Source organism: Nematolebias whitei, chromosome 6, assembly GCF_014905685.2.
Source record: "Nematolebias whitei isolate Nwh7 chromosome 6, NemWhi1, whole genome shotgun sequence".
Lineage (NCBI taxonomy): Eukaryota > Metazoa > Chordata > Actinopteri > Cyprinodontiformes > Rivulidae > Nematolebias > Nematolebias whitei.
In genome coordinates this window covers 11,173,079-11,185,839 of record NC_056503.1, presented here as the reverse complement: position 1 = coordinate 11,185,839, position 12,761 = coordinate 11,173,079, and the positions used below count along the sequence as shown (strand labels likewise).

Genomic DNA, 12,761 nt, shown 5'->3' with positions numbered 1-12,761 from the left:
TCTCCATTTTTTGTTCTTGCCTTGAAGGACTCGACCAGTCTGAAGGTGTCATCGTCCTGCACCACCTCTGAGCTGATGGAGATGGCGGTGAAGAAGTGGCTGACCACTCACGCGCCTGAGGAGGAGGCGTGGAGGGGTCAGTATTTTCTCAGAGTCAGCCAGCGCCTGGAGTTCCTCTGTGGAGACCATCCTTTGACTCAGTACAAGGTCAGTGGAGATGCGGTGGACCCAGATATCAGAATACAGAGGCCAACAGATTGTATGTTTTTTGTGGATGCAAATGAGAAATTTTGCTTATCCATTCATTTCTCATAAGACTGTGCAAAGAACAATGTCCTTCTCAGATTTAGCTGTCAACCAACAGTCTCTCTCTGCACTGGTGCATTTTTCCCCACCTTCAAATGAGGCTGTACATTGCTTTTAGGAATAAGACCCCCTTTGTTCCTCTGCAAAACCAAAAAGCATCTGATTCCATAAGACTCCTTCTGTCTTGGACATTAATTTTTATGAATATTTACTGCCTCCTTAGAGCATATGGTATTTGCGTCAAAGAGTAGAAACTGAAGAAAATGAACATTGTGCTTCACTGTTGGCTTCACAAAAAGAGGACAGGCACGATGAGAAAGGTACAGATTACCATCTCTTTTCATGAGGAGTGTCTTCATGTTGCTTCTATAATTCAATTCAGTTTATTTCTATAGCACCAAGTCACAACAGAAGTCATCTCAGGGCACTGGACAGAAACATTCATACTGTATAAAATAATAATTTAACGTTATTTGTCTGAGAAGCAGACTGCTTTGAGTTTAACTCCATCACAGAACTCTCATCTTGAACAAGAATGAAGGCGACAGTGGAAAGGAAAAACTCCCTCGTGAGGAAGAAACCTTTAGCAGAACCAGCGTCCATCTGCTTCGACCGGCTGGGTTTGAGAGGAACAGATACACAATGGCAGGTCAAGAATCACATGTTAATATAGAAATAATATCAAATGAAAACTATTCAGTTTTAACAATTCATTTAAGGAAATGAGGTCAATTTGTCATCCAGTAGCCTAAGCCTATAGCAGCATAGCAAGCTAACCCTAACTATAGGATTTATCAAAAAGGAAAGTTTAATCCCAGTCTTAAAACTGGACAATGTGTCAGCCTCACGGACAGAAACTGGAAGTCGGTTCCACAAGAGAGGAGCCTGATAACTGATAACTTCCTCCCATTCTGCTTTTGGAAACTCTAGGGACCTAAAAAAAAAAAAGCAAGTTGTCAAGTAAGTTAATAAAATCTTATTTTTCTCTTTTACATTAAGAATTTAAAACCTTATGATTGTAAAACATTTCAGCAGGTAGTGCTTTAAACCTAGACGTTAACAAACATAACTTATAATTATTATTTGACAAGCTAACTATCACCGGACCCCACGTGCTTTAATGAGGCTCCCAGGTCTGCAGTCACACTGAGTGAAAGAGGGTCCTCCTGACCAAAGACAAGTTTTTGTAATTAAATAAGAAGAGAAAGATGCAACTATGGTCTAGAAAGCCTCAAGTGTCTCTAATTTATGTGCTTCAGTCAGATGATTTTCATTGCGGTCATGAGCGTTTCTTAACTTCATCCTTTAAGACTCGAAACACTGTGTGAAAACCGTTTTCTCTTTCTGTCCCTTTGTGCACGCTGTTTGTGATTTAGTTTGTTGTAGTAGATGTGTCAAAGCACCACAGCACTAAACAATAGATCCCAGTCTGCCATGTGGTTTGAAGATGTGAGAGTTTAGAGGGAACGGCTTTGATATTTATAGCTTTGAACCACGTGTTGATGGCTCAACGACAATGTGTTCAGTAGAGGTGCAGGTGCAGTTTAATTGCACCATGGATGATTTTGTTGTTGTTTGTTTCAACAGTTAGACCCACAGTTGTGAACAGCTGTTTTCATTTTACTAAAATATGTTGTGGAAATTTCTTTCTACTTTGGTGAACGTAGACAATTTAGAGGCTATATCCTGAAATATAATTTAATTAGAGGATACATATAAAGATATCAAACACAGAGATTACAAAAGGAATAATTCAGGACTGATATAGAACATTTCTACAGTTTTAATAGTTGCTACGCAGACACCAAACATACCATGAATTTTAATTTTGTTTCTTTAAATTTTGCTAATTCAGTCATGAGTTTCTCTGGTACCTCCCTCGAATACTCTTGTAGCTAAAACCCCCTCCTGTTTTTTTTTTTTTTTTTGTACACAATATATCGACATATGTGCAGGCCAAGGAGTCTCCTCACCTCACCTTGGTTCACACCAGCACGGTGAAGGCCATTTTTGACAAGGAAATGTCCGTCATCGGAGCTGTGGTCAGCCGCAAGTCCTCCAACCCACCTTTACCGCTCCCTCCCAAAAGAAGAGCTCCCACGGTTAGTCCCATATTAATAACAGAGATTTACTGGAAACTAACATACTTCTCACTTTTCTGTTGGTTTATCTTCTGCTGGAAGGTTTTTGTTTTATTTGCAGAAGTGACTGTGTACTTTTATTTATAAAAAGCATGTCAAGACACCATTTTTACACACCCGTCAAATACCCACCCCATATCATGACATGGAAAAGGCTCCATACGTACCCATGTACCAGCAAAAATGTTCTCGTCCCACCTATTACTTCTGATCTGCTCAAGATAATGTGACAAAACTTCATACACACATGCATCATGACTAGACAGTGTGTTGCATAATCGTTTCGTCACCAGCTGATGTCATCAAGGACCTAAGATCAAGGTCAAAGTCCCAGGTCTCTGCTTGTCTCGGTCTGTCCATAGGTATATAATGTGCCGTATGCAGGGCTCTGGTGTTGTGCCACAAATCAATAGTTTGCCAAATGGCGGCCATGGGAGCATGCACGGGAGGACTTTAAACGGGAGGACTTTAACAAGAATTTAACAAGATTAACACTTAAAAACAATTATTTGTTTGCTCAAAATTATAGTAAAGGTGTGTCTCAGTCTACCGTTTGCTTAATAAATGCACTTTTTATTGTTAAATCAGCTGCATTTTGGCGGGGTGGTGCAGCTGGTTTGAGGGTTCCAAGCAATGAGCAGAATGAAGGTGGGGACTTTGGCAGGCCTATTGAGTCATTAATAGCTGGTGAAGATTCTCAGCCATCCAGGACATGGTAAATTCAAAAAAGTTTAAAAATAAAAAAATAAAATATAAAGTAAAGTATAATAAATAAAGTCCAGTTGTTTTTGTCTTGAACTTTTTTGAATGTCATTATAGCCACGTTTACCTATTACATGATACAACAGCATGCCATACAGCTATTACTACTCTGTTGCCATCAAGTGGCTGAAGGTGGTACTGCAAAAAAAAATCAGTCATAATGAATGAAAACGGGTCATATCAGCCAAAAATTGTTTTTTAAATGTGGGAAAAATCCATCAATACGTTGCGTCAGCCTATAAGTCGCAGGACATGTAAATTATGTAAAAAACTGCACCTTATAGGCTGAAAAATACAGTATGTAACAGACAGGAATAAAGGTAGTCTGGAGAAAATGTTCTTGTGTACTCTCAGGAGTTCCCAAACTTCTTTTCCATGTCATGGCCCCCACAAACAGCATTAGCTTCTGGCCGAGGCCCCCCTCACAAACCCACAAACACTGCTAGAAAATATGTAAATAAACATCAACTTTTAGAATGTTTTGACTTTTATTCACTATATTCAATTAATTATTACAGCTGCTGAGCGTAAAAATGCCATGTTTTAAACACTGAATTATATTCCCACTGAAAACAACAACTTTTCAACAAACTGTTGACCAGAAGAACAAAACAAAAGAAATCGAACCTCTCTCAAGCGCGTTTATCTGGAAATGACAGATACACATTGCCCTAGTGGGCAATTTTTATTGTTATTGTTACTACGGTATTTTTTATTTTTGCCTTTTTTTTTTTTAAATCTTCTACTCTCCAGCTTTCTGGGCCCCCCCCCCCCCCCCTGCCCCCCCCCCCCCCACACACACACACACATACACACCTTGAAAAATGCTCTAAATAACACTCCTAATATCCACAGTGTTTGCTTTGGTGCTCTTGTTGCACCAAAGTAACGTTGCAGGTGTGGAGGTTCACTGAACAGGAATATTGTCGGCAGCTGCCGCCTGTCTTCATGAGGCTGTGTCTTAGCACGCTCACGACTCTCTGCCAGAATTCGCCTCGTCGTCAGGAAGGACGAGCAGCTGCTTCCAGCTGCACGGTGACATCACTGCTCCGTGTGCGCATCCACATTGCAAACGTCACCTTCGATTAATTGGTGTTCGTTAGCAAGCCTCCTGGTGAGGTTCTGATGCTGAGCAGACTATTGATGCTCCTTCTGATGTTTGGTTTGGAGAGATGACAAACGTTACCGGAGTGAACCGTCACATGGAGCATTAACATGTTATGTTGTATCAGATTTAGTTCCTCTTAGTATTTCATGCATCTCTTTTTGCCTATAGTTATTAAAGAAACTCTACTATCCTATTTGTTATCGCCTGCCACCAAAAAGACAAAAGGCTGATTATTGTGTGTGCATGTGTGTGTGTTTGACAAAGTATCTCATGAACCACCGGTCAGATTTTAATTAAACTTCCAGGAAATGATTATTGGATGTACCTCTGCAAATGATTAGACATGACCCAATTCAAGATGGCCAACTGTCCTTACAAACACAAAAAATTGTAATAATTCAGTCAATTTTATAGATATTTGGGTAAAATTTTGGTCATTCATAACGTTTACTCTAAACACAAGATTTCACAGAACAAAACTTGAAGATGAATCCAAACTACAACAAGTCGGTCAGTTCTCCACTCTGGCCTGAAGATCATCAAACATTCAGTCCTTCAGGAAATGCCAGGCCTTAAATTCAGTTTGTTTTCTGATTTATGAGTTCAGTTCTGCTGAACGACAGAAATATTTAGTCCAGATGTGGAGGTGAAGTTAATGAGCTAAGATAAAACACCTTTACTCATGACAGGGGTCTCCAAACACTGGTCTGTGGTCCGTATGTGGTGCACTGGTCTCAACCCAGATGACGTTTTGTCTGAACTCAGATTCAGTGTTCAGTTTCTGCTGAATATGTTTTTGTTTTGGTCCTCTGGACATTCAAAAAACAAAACAAAGCAAAACAACAACAAAAGCGTAGAAATGTTTCTCCTTAGATCCAGAAGGCTTCATCAGTCAAGGAAACGCAAAACAAAACGGATTTTTCCCCCAACAGCTTACTCCAATGTGGAACAAACCAGTTATGCCGGTGCTAAGATGGTCTCTTTGTCACGCCCCCTCCTCCATTGCCGGCCCTCTTCCTTGTTGACAGTCGTGTCAAACTGGTTGAAAACAACAAAGTCCATGCTCAATAATCCAGGTATACAATCCAACCTAAAAAAGTTAAATCTGGTCCTCTTGGTGGTGGTGGGGGGGGGGGGGGGGGGGTGTCCTGGACAGGTCTCCAGTCCATCACAGGGACACGGAGACAAACGAGACAAACAACCATTCACTCTCTCACTCACATCTACAGACAGTTTAGAGTCACCAATCAGCCTAACGTGCGTGCTTTTGGTCTGTGGGAGGAAACGTAACTGATAATCGGGGAAAACAAAGCACAAGAAAAGAACAGGAAGAGGTGTTTTGTGATGTAGTCCAAAAAAAGCTAGTCTTCTATCTGATAAGGGACTGGAAATGACATACATGAGAGTTTAAACCACACGAGCAGCAGGAAGTGTGCTGGTTAGTCATGCTCTGAGTTTCAGTGTGTCATGTGATGTTTGTTCTCTGCTGACCCTCACAAATCCTTCTGGCCTGACATCACAGTGACCCACCTCCCTTCCCTCATTGTTTGTATGTCTGAGCTACGATCTGAGTGAAGGCACTGATTAAGCACTTATTTTACAGTGCACCATGCTAATTTAGAACAACTTGCTTTCTGCCCTCCCTTATCCTTTTCAGCTGGTACAGAGAAGTGTGTGGGACGTGCAGAGCCCGTTCAAGATAGTCCTGGTGAAAGGCAGCAAGGTGAACGCAGAGGAGACGGCCAAGGTAAACTTCCTCATCTACAAAACGGTCTTTTTCATGTCTGTCACCACAAGAACAAAAGTCAAACTAGAGAAAAGGCAGTTTGAATGAGGATCACTGAATGACCGCTGAACTTTACTGAAGGAGCTGAAACTGAGCTGTTCACACAGGCTAAACAAAATTAAACATAACAAAAGGCTAGCTAAAAGTAGCACAGGCTAAAAGTAGCTAAAAACTGGCCAAAAGCAAAAAGTATCAAAAGACTAGCAAAAAGCTACATTTATAAACAGGCTAGTTAAAAGCTAATTGCTAATACCAAAAGACTAGCTAAAAGATAAAACTAGCAAAATGCTAGCTAAATGTACCAAATAGCTAGCTAAAAGCTTAAAGTACCAACAGGACTGCTGTAAGTTGAAGTATCAAATTATTGACTAAAAGCTAAAAGAAGCTAAAGGATATCTATAACTAAAAGTAGCTAAATTCTGGCCAAAAGCAACAACTATCAAAAGTCTGGCTAAAACTTAAATGTATCAAAAGAATAGTTAAAAGTTAAATTAATCAAAGATCCAGCAAAAAGCTAAATGTATCAAAAGACTATCAAAAAGATAAATGTATCAAAAGACTAGCTAAAAACTAAATGTATCAAAAGACTATCAAAAAGATAAATGTATCAAAGGACCAGCTAAAAGCTAAATGTATCAAAAGTCTACTTAAAAAAAATAACATAAAAAACAAGCAAAAATGGAGCAAGTTTCCTGTAGCATATTTCAAAGAGAGACAGTGTTATTAAAGGAATAAATAAATCTTTGTTTTATAAGGAACATGTTTGTAAATAAAGTTAAATACTTCACAAAGTAAAATGTTTACAAAACCCAAAAGTCACAGCACTCATATCTGAAATGAGTTGAATGCTTTGATGTTTGAATGGGTAAATTATGCAGGATTGGTTAGAGTACAAAAAATATGCAGAGAAACTAAAAACAGAAAAACAAGAGCATGAAGCCCAGTTCTCTCAGTGAATTAGGAGACTGTTCATACAACGTATCAAAAGTCCGTTGGATGATAAGAAGTGCTGTCTGTACCTGCAGGTCCAGGTGAGGGCAGGGCTCTTCCACGGCACAGAGCTGCTCTGTAAGCCGGCAGTGAGCAGCGAGAGTAACGGACGCTCGGACCATACCTGGAAGGACAGCACGTTGGAGTTTGACATCGCCGTCTCCGATCTGCCGCGCATGACCCGCCTGTGCTTCGCCATCTATGCCGTCATGGATAAGGTCAAGAAGCAGAAGTCCACCAAAAACGCTCACATAAACAAATACCCAACCATCCGCAAGGCGGGGAAGGTGGTAAGTGAGCTGCTTGTTGTGAGTCAGATGAAAGCCTTCAAACACAGCTTGTATTGTTGCACAGACTGATAACTTATTGTTTGGACCAGCATTATCCCATAGCTTGGGTCAACACCATGGTGTTTGACTACAAAGGGCAGTTGAAGACCGGAGACATCATCCTGCACTGCTGGTCTTCCTTTCCTGGTATGCACAATCGCTCCAACACTCACTGTGTGTTTAATATTTAAACATGGATTACATGAGCTTCACGTCAAACAAATGTCTTCCTCCATGTGTGTTTTCCACAGATGAACTTGAAGAGATGCTGAACCCAATAGGAACTATTCAGACCAACCCGTACACTGAAAATGCCACAGCGCTGCACATCCACTTCCCAGAGTACTCCTCACACCCCATCGTATTTCCTCTGTTTGACAAGGTTAGATTGCCGTTATTCCGCAGTCCTAACAAGGCATGTCTCGAAACTCAGGTTTGTGGTTTCGCTGTTGATGCTTAAATATTTTCTTCTGTATTCATGCGAACAAACTCTTCAACGCTCGAGAGCAGCGTGGCCTTTCTCAGAAACATGACTGCAGTAGTTCGCACGGCGGCTGAGTGATTTACAGAAGCACCTAGTGATTATGATGGTGGCTATTAGCTCGAGAGGATCGAGACATGCTCTGTTTGTCTAATGCACTCTTGCTGGAAGTGATGTATTGGTGTGTGTTCACTTATCCAGTGCGCTCACTTTTCATGCAGATCCTGGAAAAAGCTGCACAGATCGCCAGAGCCAGTGACTGCGCACCCATAGTGAGTAATGACACAATCAGAGATAATTGTGTGAGCATGCTCAGATGATTGCAGACCGCTTTGAGTTCAAGTGGTCTGATTGTTAAATGTTAGCTCGTTCAGACAGACAGCATAATTTCCAGCTTTCCCTCCTTTTCACCCACAGATTGAAAGCTCCGTTTAAACCCAGAGCTGCAGTTCCCTTGGAAACCTATTGTTACTATTTGGCAAGGGTGTAAAATTATTCACTTCCCCCCTTTCAGAACTAAGGACTAATCAGATTACTAGTCTGTTGTTCTGTTTCAATGCCTCTCAACTACCCCCCCCCCCCCCCCACCCCCCCCCACACACACACACACACACTCACAGGTGTGTTATAGCAGATTATGTAATCCCACCACATAGAGGGCATGTCTGCACAAAGCCCTGCAGACTTATGTGGGTGAAAAATTAACAAAAACTTTTTTTTCTCTTTTAATGGAGAACTCAGGTTTATATTAATGCTCATGTTTCTTCATATTAGATGCATCATATGTTTTGTTTATTAACATAAAACATGTTTTGTTTTTTACTGTAACTGATTTATGTTAGTTTCATTTTTTGTTGCATTAAGGCAGTTGGTGGACGATAAGATGGCCTTCACACTCCTGCCCTCTCCTGGCTCTTCACTCCTGCTGATCCTCTCCATGCTTCTGTCTTCATTTCGCCCTCCGACTCAAACCTGTATTGTTTCCATATCTTTACTCTCAGGGTCGTGGTGGGAAGAAGTTCTACATCGAGCTGAAAGAGATCATGGAGCGCGATCCGCTCTCTCAGCTGTGTGAGAACGAGAAGGATCTGATCTGGACACTACGCTACGACTGTCGTGAGAATTTCCCTCAGTCCCTACCGAAGCTGCTGCTCTCCGTTAAGTGGAGCAAACACGAGGACATGGCCCAGGTTTGTCAGTGGGTCCACAGATACAAGCTTTACAACATCTCATCTTACTGCAGGTTTGTTGTCTTTGAGGAATCTACCGGGTGGCCTCTTCCAGCTCATGGAGATGGGGTTGCATCCCAAAGACTATAGGGCCCAGCAGTCAACTTGCGATCATGTGGGTGCACATTTTTCATAGACTACGAGACACAGACGCAGAGCTCAGGGGAAACCCCTCCCACCACAGTATACATCACCGCACAGATGTCTTCCTGCCAGTCTCCACTTTGTCCCTCCAACTGCTGTTGGGCCAAAAATATATTGTGAACAAAACGCCACACTTTTCATCAGACAGACTCCTCCATACATGATGTCTGCATGATCTCCATCCAGAAGTTTTTGGCCCATTGACAAATTTAGTGTGTTTGAAGAGTCTTGCAGCTGAATGTCAGAGTGCTTTGTTGCATTGACAAACACACCCACACACTTCTGACCAATACTTATACAATAACACAATACTTTGTGCATACTCTTACATAAAAAGAGAAAACGTTTGGCTCGGGCCTTTTGTCGAGGAGGGAGATGTTCTGAGAAAAAAATTACGCAACTTTCATCATGCAACTACATCAAGTTGTTGTGCAGGGACCCTGTATATTACAGTCAGTATCCCTGCCTTCTTCTATTGTTGGTCATTGAAGCCAGTAAAATCTGCTTTACAGAAGCAGCCATGTTGTATTTGTGGAATCTGTCTGTACACCACAGATGTGGGGCTTTAAGTCCTGTTCGCTCCCCCGCACACAGTAACGGTGTCACATTACCTTTCTATTAATCATCTTCTTCTTCTTTTGGCTTTTCCCTCTTCAGGGGTCACCACAGTGAGTCATCCTCCTCCATCTCACTCATGTGGTGGAACGAAACTGTGTACACAGGGTCCCAGTTACATCCAAAAGAAAAAGATCTAAAAGAAAAACAATATGCTAAGCACTAACAAAGGCAAAACACCGGATGTGTCATGTGCTGGTTTGGTGAACCGAACAGCAGCACGAACATGAGTCTGTGAGCAGCTGAGTATAAATGAACACAGCAGCATAAAATAAATTAGCAGCACGATGTGATTTTTCACAGTGATTATTCTGGTTAGAGATTCATGAGTCTAACAGCCTCAGGGTAGAAGCTGTTCCTCAGTCTAGTGGTTCTACACTTAATGCTCCTCAACCTCCTTCCTGAGGGGAGCGGGTCAAAAAGTGTGTGTGCTGGGTGAGTGGGGTCCTTCATGATGCAGGTGGTCCTCTTCCTGCATCTGGAGGTGTAAATGTATGTGATGGTGGAGAGACTGACTCCAACAGACTTCTGTGCAGCCTTCACCACTCTCTGCAAAGCTTTTCTTTCTGCAGCTGTGCAGCCTCCATGCCACATGTTGATGCTGGAGCACAGGATGCTCTCCACTGCACACCTGTAGAAGGAGGTGAGGACTGAGCTTCCCATTCCAGCTCGTCTCAGCCGCCTGAAGAAGTAGAGTCTATGATGAGCTTTCTTGATCAGGCTGGTGGTGTTGTTTAAGGAGAACCTCAACATCATCATTTCTGCCACTTCCAGTTGTTTCTCTTATCTTTTTGTCAATGCCACTGTCAACAGAGCATACAACATAGCTGGTCTCACCACTGTCTTGTAAACTTTTCCTTTGACCTTTGCTGATACCCTTTTGTCACAAATCACTCCTGAAACTTTTCTCCATCTGCTCCATCCTGCCTGGACTCGCTTTCTCATCGCTTTACCACACTCCCCATTTTCCTGGATAGTGGACCCTAAATACTTGAAGTCCTGCACCTTTGTGACTGCTGCTCCTTGTAGCCTCACTGTTCCACCAGCCTCCCTCTCATGCACTCACATGTACTCTGTCTTACTACAGCTCTCCAAGTTCCCTTCCACCTGTTCCCTGTTCTCACCACAGATCACATTGTCATCTGCAAACACAACTCTCTCCCAGATCTTCATCGTGTGGCTCATCAACTTAATTCCCCTGTAGCTGCTACAACTCTGTACATCACCTTTCTTAAAAATGGGCATCAGCACACTTCTTCTCCATTCCTCAGATATTTTCTCACCCTCAAATATGCCATTGAATATTTGAGTCAAAAACCTCACTGCCATCTCTCCAAGACATTTTCAAACCTCCACTGGCATGTCATCAGGTCCTACTACCTTCCCCTTCTTCATTCTTTTCAGAGCTTTCCGGACTTCACCCTCACTAATCTTTTCCACTTCCTGGTCCACAATTTCTATGACCTCTACTCTTCTTCCTATTTCATTCTCTTTATTCATTAGCTCCTAAAAGTACTCCTTCCATCTTCCTGTTACACTCTTCTCACTTGTTAGAACATTACCATTCCTATCCTGATGCATGCTCAATAATCCAGGTAGAAAAATCCAAAAAAGTTCAATCTGGTCCTCTTGTTTGTTTTTTTGAATGTCCAGAGGACCAGATTGAACTTTTTTGGATTACCATTCCTATATTTAACAAGCCTAACCTGCTGCACATCCTTTCCAGTCTGATCCCTCTGTCTCACCAATTGGTACAAGTCCTTCTCACCCTCTATAGTGTCCAGCCTCCCGTACAACTCATCATATGCCTTCTGCTTTGCCTTTGCCACCTCCCTCTTTGCTCTACATTGCATCTCTTTCAATTCCTTTAGAAATACTGTACCTTTTAATTAATCATTAAACAACAAATTACATCTAAACATAGCGGTAAGGTAAGAGCTTCATAAATTAGAAAAAATCATGACATGAATCTGAAATTCTTGAGTCCCTTTCTTTTGCTCTTTTGCTTTGTAATGAATTATGAGGGGGACCCGGAAATTGAACCACACACACGAGTGAACAAAAATATTTAAAGTTTTATCAGGAGGAGAAAGTCAGGTGTCACTCAGAGAGCTCGATCACAGGTGAAAAGCCAAAGTTGCAATGACGTCCGAGGGAAAGGAGGTTCTGACGGATCATGTGATATGTGTGTGACAGTCTGACAAACACACTCTTCAGAATGTGGAGCTTGGTTCTGAGACCTCAACTCCTAGAATCTGGGGTCTGAGTTTGTGGTCAAAAATACAGGTGTGGGTCCTTGTACCTCTAGGTGTAGAGGCATAAGAAGCAAAACTTATCTGAGGGTTTTGGCTGGAATCAGTGGTCTGAAGGCAGAGCAGATGTTGAGGTCTAGATATCCAATGGGCAGAAGTGTCCATCTTGGGGAGGCAAAGGGGAGGAATCCGTTTCATGAAGTGGGTCAGGAACAGAGCAGGAACAAGAACATTGGATTACTTCAGGCACAAGGCAATCAGACAAGACTGGGGGGGTGGGGGCACTTAAGAAGTGCAGCACACACACATAAAAAAAAAAAAACTGCAGTGCACAGGTGCAAGGAGAATCTCCATCCTGCTGTAGGACGGAGAATCTGTGTGCAGGTGCAGCAGGAGTTGGGGGCAGACTGGCCATCTGGAGCACAAAGACATTTCCCGGTGACCTGGCCCGTTCGCTGAGGGGGACTAAAGGCTCGGTTTGGGTCACGCTTGATTATTTTAAATAAACAATCCATGCTGCTCATGAGGCATGGATTGTTTATTTAAACTCTTAAAGTATTAAAATTTAAATTGTTTATTTACTTCTACCTTTCATGCAGGTGCTTGGAAGGAAGGTGG

At 42.1% G+C, this 12,761-nt stretch overlaps 2 protein-coding genes across 2 annotated transcripts in view; both read left to right on the top strand.

Annotated features, from left to right (window-relative positions):
* Positions 1-1,634, top strand: part of LOC119411527 (phosphatidylinositol 4,5-bisphosphate 3-kinase catalytic subunit beta isoform-like) — a 24,816-nt gene extending 23,182 nt beyond the window's left edge. The window contains exons 4-5 of the mRNA XM_037678479.1: positions 28-207; positions 1,617-1,634. Of these exons, the coding sequence (XP_037534407.1) occupies positions 28-207; positions 1,617-1,634 (198 nt within the window). The remainder of the gene's footprint in view (positions 1-27; positions 208-1,616) is intronic.
* Positions 1,635-2,249: 615 nt separating this feature from the next.
* The window catches only part of LOC119411526 (phosphatidylinositol 4,5-bisphosphate 3-kinase catalytic subunit beta isoform), a 28,536-nt gene continuing 18,024 nt past the window's right edge, over positions 2,250-12,761 (top strand). Inside the window, exons 1-7 of the mRNA XM_037678478.1 lie at positions 2,250-2,408; positions 5,975-6,064; positions 7,129-7,383; positions 7,473-7,569; positions 7,674-7,804; positions 8,125-8,175; positions 8,905-9,146. Of these exons, the coding sequence (XP_037534406.1) occupies positions 2,328-2,408; positions 5,975-6,064; positions 7,129-7,383; positions 7,473-7,569; positions 7,674-7,804; positions 8,125-8,175; positions 8,905-9,146 (947 nt within the window). The 5' untranslated portion in view covers positions 2,250-2,327. The remainder of the gene's footprint in view (positions 2,409-5,974; positions 6,065-7,128; positions 7,384-7,472; positions 7,570-7,673; positions 7,805-8,124; positions 8,176-8,904; positions 9,147-12,761) is intronic.